We start from the raw sequence: 12943 nt of genomic DNA, 5'->3' as shown, positions 1-12943 counted from the left end.
TCCAAAAGCCCTCGCAGCAGGTATACTTGGTGGCACACATCTGTCATCTTAGCACTCTGCAGGACTGAGGGAGCAAGGTCCCCAGTCTGAGCCCAGCCTGGGCAACCTAAACTTAGTGTGAGACTCTGCCTCAAAATGTAAACCAAAAAAAGCTGGGTGTGTCACTCAGTGCTGAGGCCCAGGTTCAGTCACAGTAACAGAACAAATACTGCTGGCAGAAATTTGTATCTGTACTGCCTATGTCACTTTTCCCACGTCTTCCAGAGCTCTCCAAGCCATGAGAAAAATCTGATATGCATTAGAGTGAATCATTATTTTTAAACCTGAGGGTAAAGTGACATGTCTCTTGGCAGCTGTACAAGGGTTATGACCTACATCCAAAATTTCTTCAGAGTTTACCAAAAAGCAACAAAGAAGACAGAATCCTAAGTTACTTCTGAAGGCTTTGTGCTTTTTAAAGCAGTACTGGGGACAGAACCCAGGGGGGCTGTATACCGGACTCCACCTCCAGCCCCTTCCTCTTTCACTGAGACAAGGTTTTACTAAGGTGCCCACACTGGCCTACTTGTGATCGTCCTGCCCCCTCTTCTTAAAGTGGGGGAATTACAGGGGTGTGCCATGCGTCCAGCTGAGAAGGCTCTCTTTAACTATCAAGGCTGCTCATTATTACTACTACTGTTTGCACTGGGGCCTGAACCCAGGCTCATGCCTGAGTAATGTTTCTTCTAGTGCAGTGGGGCAAACCCATGGCACCCATACCACAGTGGGCAGTTTGTATCACTGAAAGCTTCGCCATCACTGCTCTAGTAACCAGAGGTCAAGCAGGCTGAGCTGGGCAGTTCACTCTTCATGCATCACACACCACATAAACCTCTAAAAGTAAACCTATGAGGACTGATCCTCTCCCATTTGGCTATATTCTAAAACACGCTTCAGAAATCTGATATGGTGTTCCTGAATAACTTACAACTCTGGTCAGGAAGGTGCTTCTCATGATGTCTAACTTAAACAATTCATTCTCCTGATGTTTGGGGTGTTAACAGATTTATCCTGTTACTACCAAGAACTTGACTGTCTTGAGGGAGCAGCAGTAACACTCACCAACCTCATGAAGTCCACGGCTGCACCTGTCATGGTTCCACTGAAAACCGCACCATGCCCCACGAATGCTCTTCCACATGTTAATTCTGACCCCTTCTGCCACTTCTAAGACATTTGGTATGAGTGTCCTAACCACAGTGAAAACTGACCTGTCACACTTAACACTCCTGTTCTCAAGGAACTTGTCAGAAGTTAGGACGTGTGTGAAAGAGGTCCTCTTGTTTTGTTTTGTTTTGTTTTGAGACAGGGCCTCACCATGTAGTCCAGGTTGGCTCTGAACTCACTACATAGCCCAGACTAGTCTTGAACACATTGCAATCCTTCGACCTCAGCCTCCTGAGTGCTGAAATTATAGGCATGTACCACTATGCCTGGCCAAAAGAGGCCTTTTAAAATAAAATACAATATATACAGTTTTATATATTAATAAAAAATAAACAATTTACAGACACAGGATCAGCAACAGATTTACCATCAGAATAGTCCTTGGTAAGGGAGTCTAACACCTGGTAAGAAACAAAGGAAACGCATGTGCAAGGGTACGCAGTGTGCTACAAATCTACAAAAGCAAGACTAAAAAGGAGATGGAGGTGTTGTGACATTTGGACTTATTTAAGTGACTGTAGGAGGGAAAAAGGATAAGGTCACAGATAAAAACAAGTCGGGCCATGACTGGCAATAATTCAAGCTAAGCAATGCATACAGAAGGTTTATTACACTACTCTGCCTACTTCTGCTAAGTTTGAAATTCTCCAAAATGTAAGGTAAAAAGACAGGTAAACTCAAGTCTGATGGCATTAGGCCCTCCCTTGAGAAAGAAAGAGGACCTATCCAAAGACAACAAGGAATCACAGAGGCTGGGTTTCAGATTCTTTTTTCCAAAGGGGTGACCTGGAGAAAGTTAACTCCCTGTGGTACCATGTTGGCTAAGCAAAAGGGCAGAGAACTGCTAGGACAAAGAAAAAAACCAGGCCAGCGCTATCAGGACGCTGAAGTTGAGAGGAGAGAGAGCGGGATGGGAGATGCCCACATACCCAGGTGACAGCATTAGCCTGATTGTGATAAGCCCAGGGCAGGGAAGGCTCAAACCAGAAGTTACTTGGAGCTAGGAAAACAGGCAGAAATAGAGTACAGAAGAAGAGCACCAACCACCACAACGAAAAGGAGTAATGGTTTACTACATGCTGTGTGCATACCCTTCCGGGCCTTACAGGTTAACTTTTCAATACACATAACATGCAGAAAATACTTTAAACCCTTCAAAATCTGCTCTATATATGCAAGTATTATTCACACATGTATCCCAAAATGTATCTGTCTGTATACTACATGTTAACGGATCTATAAACTCATTTCGTTGTAAGCACTGCCCAAGGCGGGCAGAATCAATCATTACCCACCTTGTAATAAACTTGCAGCAAATAAGTGGCTTGTCTATGATGCTAGAGAACCCATACTCAGGGGTTCTGACTCTAGAATTTATATGCCCAACTTCTTCTGCTCTATGATATACAAAGCATTTACAGATCTTAACAGAGACTTTATTTCTTTTATGAAGTAAGATTTTGAAGACTTACTTAGCAGATGAAATAATGAGTTGTGAATCTTTATACGCTATCAAGTAGCTCTGATTCTCTGGATTATGCACCGTTACCTAAATAAGAGGAACACAAAATGATTATGGCAATTCAAACCTCTTATTTATTCACGTTAGCATCATACTCTACCTAAGTTCCTTGTCATATAAGAAACAGTTCCTGACTCAAAGGTTCTAAATTGAAAAGAACAGAGCCACCAATTAATCATAAATTTAAGAAGTCACTGCCATAATTACTCATTCATGATATATTCTTTACTACACATTTACTGTAATGAACTGCTAAGCACTCTGAATGTTAGAAATCCCCATCTTATAAACAGATGAATACTTTAAAATTTGTAGGTGGATACAATACCTGTGATCTAATATATCCAAAGTATCCTATAAGACAGAAGACACAATTTCATCTATATTAGGAGCTCATGCCAATTTTTCTAAAGCACCAAGTTAATCCAACCTAATCAACAATTACCATCCTGAAACTTACTGGTGGTGAAACCTGAACCCATACCCAAATAGGTAAAGTTATGCCTAAAAGCCAAAAAACAAAATATACTAATGACAATATATTGTGACTATAATATTACTTAAAGAAAAGCTAAATAAATACTTATTAAAAATAACCACTTTCGTTGGGAATTTAGCTCAGTGGCATAAGTGCCTGCCTGGCAAGTGCGAGATCAAGAGTTCAATTCCCAGTTCCAAGAACAAAAACAAAATCAAAAACAAAACAAAACAAAAAAAAAAAAAAAAACCCAGTTTCTGGTAGGGATGGTGGTGCATGTCTGTAATTCCAGCCTGCAGGAGGCTTGAGATAGGAGGATTGCTGCAAGTTCAAGACCACCTTGAACTACAAAGTGAGACACTGTCTCAAAAAATGAAAGAAAAACAGAAACAAACAACCTTCTAATTTTGAAGCTTTGGGTTCCATCAATCCCCAACACACACAGACACAAACCCCATCTCTGATTTTGGTGAACTACTGTTTCACGCAAAAAAGTTAATGCAGATAAGTAGCATTCCACATTATGTAGAGTAATAAAGTGGCACACAAGCTTTATCAATAAACTTGCATGTAACATATCATTTGGAGCAATACATATTATTAAAATAATAAACGTTTATTTATTTTAAAAAATTTTTGAGATAGAGTCATGCTATGTAATCCATGCTAGCCTCAAACTCACAGGGGTCCTCTGGCCTCAGCCACCCAGGGGTGGGATTACAGTGTGTATCACCACGCCTGGCTATTTTTTTATTTTTTGAGGCAGGGTCTCACTACATAGTTCAGGCTGGCCTTGAACTCACTAGGTAGCCAGGCAGGCCTCAAATGCATGGGGATCTTTCTGCCTCTTCTTCCCAAGTGCTGGAATTACAGGTGCATGCCACTATACCCAGCTAAAATGTTCATTTAAAGCACTCCTAGGAACAAAGCATGGGGTGTCAGTTGCCCTGTGTGTTCAACATCCAAGATAACCACTTTACACCGCTAAACTGCTCAAGAAATGCATAAAACTTTACTGCAGGTGAAAAAAAGCAGAGTTCCAACAAGCCAAATATAAAATATGTGGTGACTACATGCAACAATCACAAAACTGCATGACTCAGGGGCTGGGAGAAATCCATTTCGGTGGTAGAGGCCTTGCTGGTGCACACACGGCACTGAGTCCAAACCAGCTCCAGGATAAAGGGTGGGGGGGATCAAATAACTGTCCCCAAATAGTTATCTATACTTACACCTTCCAGAACTCATAAACATCTCTCTGCTCCCCATAACGGGGCTACCAGTTTTTCTTTATCCTCATCTCTACTTAAATGATCCACACACTCTTTGACTAGGTGAAAAGAAACAGATGTCAGTTACAGCTTCAAGCTCAGGACTCAACCCTTAGAGACCCTTCAAAGTCACTGGTCAGCATGCTAGGCGTGTGCTGGAATCTCCACAAATGTAATTTGTTCTATGTTTAATACTGGGTCATTGTGAAATGTATGGTACTGTGTTCCCATAAACTCCCAAGGTCACAGTATCGATAGCTTCTACTTCAAAAGTCAAGAGATTTGTAGGATGCTACTAAAAGGGGACCTTTTCAAACTGAAAAAATTCTTTTGCACAGAGTATTTTCTCTGTGCTGTAAGTATGTAAACACAACACATACCCATACGTGTGCACCCATTTCCATACCTTTATCTATGTTGTGATCCAGACCACCCAAAATCTGCAGTTCTTCTTTAAACCAGTTTCATGCTAGTTTAGAAGAAAGGGACAACAGTGTCTCCATCGCCAAAAGCCCAGTCAAGAAATCAGAGGCACACATGCCATTTGTGAATGCTGACTCTTAGTGATAATTCTGAAGCAACAATTTTAGAGGCTGTTGTTCTTTACAAACATCTATTTCATATTACTAACGGGTTTTTTTTTGTTTTTGGGTACTAAGGATTGAACTCACAACCTGATGCTTGTCAGGCAGGTGCTTCCGCCACTGAGCTAAAGCCCCAGCCCCAGTTTTGTTTTGTTTTGTATTGTTTTAATAGAACCGTGAGCACTCGTAAGTGAAAATGAGCTAACGTTTATCAATATAGTCAATGTGGACAAAATGCTTTTAAGGTTTAAGTGTGGGGCTGTGTTTACTGTAGTGAGTTGATTCGCCAGGAAAAATGGAACAAATTAACACTCCTAGGAACAAAGCATGGGGTCCCAGTTGCCCTGAGTGTTCAAGATCCAAGATTACCGCTTTACACCGCTAAATAGTACATAATAGTCACCCAGTGGTTGGTGGTCCTGCATGTTTCTCTGAGTGTCCTGTTCCTTATTTGCTGGTCAGGTTCCTGTTTTCCATCTACTCTAAAATACAAATCCTTTGCTTGATTAGGTGGTATAGAATGACTAGTCTTAAAATTTGGGCTGCAGGGTGAGCAGTGTGGACATTCTTTAAATGGCTATTATGACAAAAGTCATACTATTTTTAACTACATTACGTACTAATACTCCAGGGTCCCTGCTAGAGGGAGCACAAAAGGGGAAAGCAATTTTAAAACCAGGTTAACTTTATGTTCTCTCTTAGTTCATTTCCTACTGCATACAGACACTTCCAACAAACAGTAATCGGTTCTTGATGTAATAAAGGAACTTTTGCATAACAGAAGAAATGCTTTAATTAGCAAAGCCTGAAGAGACCTGGTTTTCTATCCAAAGCTTCTGCCCTTCAAAAGATGCAAATTTACATGCTGGCCTATATTATATTTGGAACAGAATGTAAATTAATATATTTAGAAACATCAACAACAGATCTTACTAGTATCACAATTTTAAAACAGGGATCCAGAATATTGTGCAATATTGTATTTTAAATTGTTGTTCAAGGTGACCAGTAGAAAATTAGACTACAATACTACAAATACAAATTCACTGTGTCCATGTCTCATTCTAAGCCCCGTGGAGAGGAATTTAATGAAAAATTTAACTTGGCCCTGGTGTATGAGCCAGGCCACCACAGTGCTGCAGATGCCCACAAAGGCACCACAGTTAGGAAGAAGGGACATAATAATTCAGTATAAATACAGCGAAAATGCCTTTGTGTTTTTATGTTAAAAAGAAACTTTAATGTCTATTTCTATTGGCACAAAAAGACATTTTATGTAATCTTCAGTATTTATGATTAGCTGCTTTAAAATATAGCCTATAAGCACTTTATTTGAAATATATCATTGCTCAGAATACTATTATGTGCTGGGTGTGGTGGTGCATGCCTGTAATCCCAGCACTCGGGAAAGGGTGAGGCAAGAAGATTGCTGAGTTCCAGGCCAGCTTGGGCTACATACATAGTGAATTCAAGGCTTCCCTGAACTGCATAGTGAGATCCTGCCTAAAAAAATGGGGGGCAGGATGGTCAGGGGTTTAGCTCAGCGGCGTAAGTGCCTGCCTGGGAAGTGCAAGGTTGTGAGTTCGATCAATGGTACAAGAAGGGAAAAAAAGCCAGCCAAACAGACAGACAGACAGACAGACAGACACCATTAGAAATGGTAAAAAGATTATTTGTGGCCAACGGTTTAGCTCAGTGGCTAAGTACCTGCCTGGCAAGCACAAGGTCATGAGTTCAATCCCCAATACCAAAAAAAAAAAAAAAAAAAAAAAAAAAAAAACCATTAAAAACAAAACAAAACAAAAAAACCAGACTACTATGCAATTGTGTTCGCTCTCAGTTATTTAAGTATATGATAATACTATATTATACCTAAGAATTACCTTGCCTTAGCACATTTAACAATACTAATACATTTCAAGGGAGAAATTCGTATAAGAACAAAATTCATACTTAGTTTTCCTTGAATGAAACAATTTATGATGTATGTGTTGCACAATTTAAAACAAACTGAGGAAGGACAAAAAACACTCTTAAACTGGCTGTTGTGCTGTCTGGTTTGAACCAGGTCAGAGATTTCAGGAAGGGAACGGAACAAGGCCTAAACAGAACTCCCTGGAAGATGAGCAAGCAGCTCCACTTCGACTAGACCTGGCCCAGTCTCCATACACTGATAGGTGCAGAGCCAACCAGGCCAATCCTTTATCCCATCAGCCGGCTTTAAGCAATGTAAGCCAGGCTGGCTGAGGAAGTGTAATCTCTGAAGCTAGGTGACAGTGCCTGGTGCCTCCCAAAAAACATGGCTCAGCCAGATGGAATGAAGAGCCACCACCTCACAGCTATCAACTGGGATGGAGATCAGATCTACCCCAAAACATTAGGCACTTCCCTCAGTTGTGTTATGCAGATTATTCTCTCCCAGTGCTGCAGAGGTGATCTCAGGCTTCCTACCTAGCCCAGTTCACAGGGTTCCTGAATTTCTCACCACTCTGTCACTCACCTACCAGCCTCTCCCCTTGAGAGTTAATAAAACCTGGGTTGGGCTCAGGGTCATGGCCTTTGTTCCAATGAATCTTCAACCAAGCTGGACTTAGAACCCTTTGGCTCCCCAAAATTGTAATTATGGCTTAGTGTCTTTGTTCTTGCTAGAATAAAGTTGCACTACAAGTGGTATACTGGAAATAATTTATTCAAATTCCAATAACTTTTCCACAGGATTACAAATATAAACTTCCTGGACTGAGATGAGGACTGGGAAGAACTCTGTGTACCTCAGAAAAACCTGCCAAGCTGTAAACCAAGGCTAGGAGGCTAAAGGATTTCTCCCAATCTACACAGCCACGGTGACAGTCACCAGTGGAAGGCAGGCTAGAACTCACCATTATGTTTTCTAGATCAAGATGCTTATTGTGTACAGTTTCACATAGTCTCCAGATTTTCTCCTTGATTTTGTTCATATCCTTCTCATTCAGCAGCTTAGCTGATGAAGCATGCTGTTCTAGCTTCAGGAGTTGGATCATGAGATCTTGGCTAGCTCTGTCAAGATCCATGTTGAAGCGATCTCGACTCAGTATGTACATGAGGGCAGCTGAACAGAGGGACAGGTTCTTAGAGGGCCAGGAAGAGAAAAAAGGGTTTGTGTAAGTAAGTTCTGACAATCAGGAAACAAGACCAGCACTGACGAAGCTGGCATGTGCTTACAAGTTAAAACATGTAAAACTCAGGTTGCTGGTCATATAATCTTTGATTTACATGCTTGATTCAGTAAATGCTTGATTCAGTGGCCTCTCTAAATATTCTAGGGAAACACGACTACTAAAAAAATAAAGCACCATTTCTTAGAAATTTTCCTTTCATCCACCTTCCTTATGTGAATGTTCAAAACTGAAAGAATAGAAGCCAAATTACATATTCCTTTGACAATTTGGAGCTATAGTTAGAACATTAATTGTCAGATAGCTATTTATGACATAGAAACCATTTTTCAGTTCAAAGTCAGTAACGTAAATGCTTCAAAATCTGCAACAAACAATTAGCACAAATTTCCCCCAAGAGAATACACATACACATATCTGACAGTTATATAAACCTAAGATAATGAAATAAATGTATTTGGGGTAATTTCTTTAAAATAACCAAATCTGGTTACTCAGTATTTTCCCATCAACTGTTAATGAAATATGCTCTCAAAATTCACCGAGTTCAGTAACTAGCATACTGTTCATAACAGGTTCTGCAACCTACAAATGCTAAAGGTGATCTAGTTTAGATCAATGTCAAAACAACCTCCAATATCCATGGATTCAGGTGCCAGCAGAAGAAAGAAAATGCACCCATAGGAGCGTGCACAGACCTTGCCCATCGCTATCGCTGGGTCACCACCCCTCAACAGCCCAGGGAAGGAGCACTCCCCCATGAGCACACGGCATAAACACCACATCTAGAGACTCTCTGCAGCTCCCAAGGACCAGCCAGACACTTGCCACTCCCATGCCCTTTCATGGAACTGAGCAAAATGCCATGGACTCTGCTACCCTGCAAGTCCCCAACACGCTCCCAATGGGTAATGTCCAACAAGCAAGACTGAAGATATTCTGTATTGATTTTAATGTACAAAACAAAATAATCCAACGACTTAAACTCTGAAGCTCTCACAGGAGAAAAAGTTTGGAAATTTAATCAAGTGACTGGTTAAATGATTATATTGCAAACTATTTTCAGAAGTGAGGGTGCCACAGTCAAGGCTACAGGGAACCCTGAGCCAAGGAAGCACAGTAATGTCTGTTTGCTCTCACTGCATAACAAAGCCAACTGACTACACCTGTATGTCCTTCTCCTTGTGGCCATCTTGCCGCACCCTGGTAAAAAGTTATGCTCTCAAACTCAAACTTGGGAGAACTGCTCTTTTCAACAGACTTGGTATGAGACTAATTCTCTACCATCCACTCTGCATTTGGAACCTAGTTTCCTTGAATAAACATACTTAAAGCCACCTCAAAATACCACTGTGATAATGGCTAATGCAAGTAACACTACTTTTTCTAGCTTCTGACAGTGATAAAGCTAATTATTAACAGAAAGTGTCAAAGGCAATATAAATGCAGAATTTATTTTATTCTCAATGTGATCAATATGATTATCTTCCAGTTTCAATATTGGCCAAAAAGTTTAAGGAGTTCAAATCATTAATATCAAACAAGATTGTTTTATATAGAAGACACCATGCTTACAGAATTAAAGATCCAGCATGGTACATTAGCTATGATAAAAGAATGAAAATTTAATAGCACAAATGGACAAACTAAGAGGCTTTTAAAAAACTTCGTAAGAAAATACTCAAATGTCATTAAGTGAAACCTACAGCTTTCAGAATTAATGTAGAGATAAGATATTTCATGATACCGAACACCAAACCAACCCTACAGAGAGTGCTGAAGGACATTCTAGAGGAAGATAAAGATGACCATGGTTCCAGGGACAGTAGCAGAGGGGAGTCACCAAGCAGGGCAGGCAACTGAGCAGAGGAGAAACATGGGGGACCAAGGGCAGAAGCAGAGCATGTTGGAGATGAGTCAGTATGTGTCGGCCATAACACTAATATAGACGGCCTCAACTTACCAATACAAAGACACATGAGCAGAGTGGATTGGGAGACAGGATTCGTCAATATGCTGTCTACAAGAAACACATCTGACTACAAAGAAAATTCATGGACTGAAGGTCAGAGGAGACAAGACAATGCTCCATGGGACAGAGACCCAGCAAAATGCAGGAGCAGCTAACCCCTCAACCACTGAGCAGATAAGAAAGACATGCTATTTTTATACAATGTAAACTACCAAGCTATAGTTTCAGCTATAAAGAACGATAACCTCGAGGTTCCTGTAGGTAAACAAATGCAACCGGAGATCGTGCTCATGAGTGAACCAGTTTGGACTCACAATCGTGAACATATGTTATCGCCCTAGTATGGAAAACTGAACGAGTCAGTGGGATCCAAAATATACCGACAGGTATTGTGAAGGTGAAAGGGGAGGAGATGTCTAAAAAAGGAAGGTGGCAGCCACTGTTAATTTCCTATTACCTTGTGTTGCAGTCCTGTATTGTTTTCATTGTTTGGTTTGGTTTGGGTTTATTTTATTTTGTTTGGTTAGATTCAATCATGTCTGATGATATGGGCAGCTATTTTGAAGATGACAAGGTATTGAGCAAATAAAATGAACTCAACCTATAATTTGGATACATTCACATAAGTATTCAGTGAGGGTATTTTCTGGTGGCCAAGTAGACTTAAGATTTTTCACTAAAGATTCTCAAACTCAAAAACATAAAATACCTGGTGGTGCTGGGAATCATCCAAGGTTTTGAAGACCATTGCAACCATTCCATGTGCTCGTAGGTGCATTCGGAAACTAGGCATGGCACACTTGGTACCCAGGATACTAACACTAGGGGAAGAACACGACTGTTCAGGAAAGCTGAGGTGACTAGTACATTGGTTTTAAGTTTAAGCAATACCAAAACGAGCAATGATAAGGAGGTGCGGATCACAACATAAAAACCGTGAGCAGGGCTGGCAGGGTGACGCACACGGATAATCCGACACTCTGGGAGGAAGAAGGCCACCAAGTTCAAGCCCAGTCTGGGAAACTTAGTGAGACTCTGCTTCAAAATACAAACTTAGAAAGGGCTGTGGATGTAGCTCAATGGGAAAGCCCTCCTTCAAGTCCCAATATTACCAAACCAAAAGCCACAAAATTCCAAGAAGCGTAGCATCATCCCTGGCACTACTCCAAAGGCTGCAGCAGTAGGATGGCAAGCTGAAGGTCAGCCTGGGTAGACTGTTGCAAAACAGCAGACCTTTTGGCTGCCATGCAAGAGGCTCTGAGTTCAATCCCTGGTCTCCCCTCCCCAAAGTCCTAAACATTATGAGAAATCCAAATATAAAAAAACATTAATGCCTATTATGTGACTGGTTACTCCTTTTTGACAAATAAATGACTGTTTTCAGCACATTCCTTACATTAGCACTGCCCTTAACCGTCTCATCTGACCTTCCCAATGCTTCTGATGCATGAAACCTATGATGATATTAGACTGAACACTTTCAACTGACTTGTAATTCAACTGAACAAAGATGTTTAACTCACTGCAATATGCAAAAGATGATCTGTATTTTGACATATTGAATTAACAACATAGTTAATCTGATTTATCACTTGATATATGAAATTCTGAGATCAAAAAACATTCTTTGCTATTATATTTTTTGTTTTAGGCCACTGAAAATTGAAGCCTATACTATGCCCCCCCCCCCAAAAAAAAAGACTAGATCACTTTGCTTTCCCTTGATTGCATGGAATCCAGTCCTTTACATTTTAGTATCACTGCTATATGCTACAAAATCAAAAAATTTGCTTTTTGCACATTCTATGTCTAGGTGAAAAAAAGTCAATGACCCAGAATGTACATAGCTATAAAACATAAATGTAAGCGCTTACCTAAGACAACATGTGTTCAGAGGCTGAGTGCTCCTTAAGCCACTTAACAAGTTCTCAATGTCATCAGTGAACTCTTGGTTCTCACCAAATTCCACAACGTCATTTTAAGTGCTTCACGTGCTGAACAACAGTATACAGCTGCCAAGAAAAGAGTAGGGCTACCCCTTGGTAACTTGGATCTAGCATATATGAATGTCAGGTTCACTGCCTTTTATGTGAAAGTACTGTACATACAATGCTTCACTAGATGGCAACTAAAACACTGTTAAAACATTGGCTGTGGTAGGACAAGATAAAATTGCGGCTCACAGCTCTGGCTACCAGTGCACTGGCATTTCTGCACATTACAGGGCTATATGTTACATACAAAGGGCTATCCACAGGCAATAAACTGGTCATGGCTGCTTACTTCTTTGTCTTCTTTTCTGCACTTAAGTGCAGTAACTATATCTTGGTAGGTGTGAGTAGTATTGTCACAGTTTTTATCACTTTGAGTGGTGGTGCAGGAGCCTTAAAAACTCCATCATCTTTTTGATTTGGTTCCTTTGAAGACAGCATCACCTATTAATAAAGGTATTAAATTAGTTGTTCTAAATAAATATTTTGAAATAGTAACATCTTGTCTTATTGTAAGCTCAGCTTTAAAAAAGTAAACAAAGTTTAAAAGGGGTGAGGAGTACAGCAGAGGCCTCTGAAAGGTCCTAAGCGATAGTTTAATTCAAAAGGTCCTAAGAGATACTTTAATTCCATGCACAAGCAGGTATACATGTTTTACATGAAGAAGGACCACTCAGGAACTCCTTGTCATTTTAAACCTTATATTTATATGACTTGTCTCTACCCAGGACAAAGAATGAATAAAAAAACCACAAGGGCATGCA

General features: G+C 40.4%; 1 protein-coding gene across 1 annotated transcript in view; it reads right to left on the bottom strand.

The window, feature by feature from the left end:
• The window catches only part of LOC100723301 (wings apart-like protein homolog), a 37175-nt gene that overhangs the window by 9289 nt on the left and 14943 nt on the right, over nt 1-12943 (bottom strand). Inside the window, 9 exon segments of the mRNA XM_063244513.1 lie at nt 2679-2755; nt 4439-4536; nt 4884-5000; nt 7946-8168; nt 10898-11009; nt 12063-12166; nt 12168-12200; nt 12472-12530; nt 12533-12623. Of these exon segments, the coding sequence (XP_063100583.1) occupies nt 2679-2755; nt 4439-4536; nt 4884-5000; nt 7946-8168; nt 10898-11009; nt 12063-12166; nt 12168-12200; nt 12472-12530; nt 12533-12623 (914 nt within the window).

The sequence above is a fragment of the Cavia porcellus genome, unplaced genomic scaffold (assembly GCF_034190915.1).
Source record: "Cavia porcellus strain 051 isolate PalLab524CR breed Dunkin Hartley unplaced genomic scaffold, mCavPor4.1 scaffold_84, whole genome shotgun sequence".
Classification (NCBI taxonomy): domain Eukaryota; kingdom Metazoa; phylum Chordata; class Mammalia; order Rodentia; family Caviidae; genus Cavia; species Cavia porcellus.
Note: the sequence above shows the minus strand (reverse complement) of the source record. Positions and strands in the feature narration are given on the sequence as shown.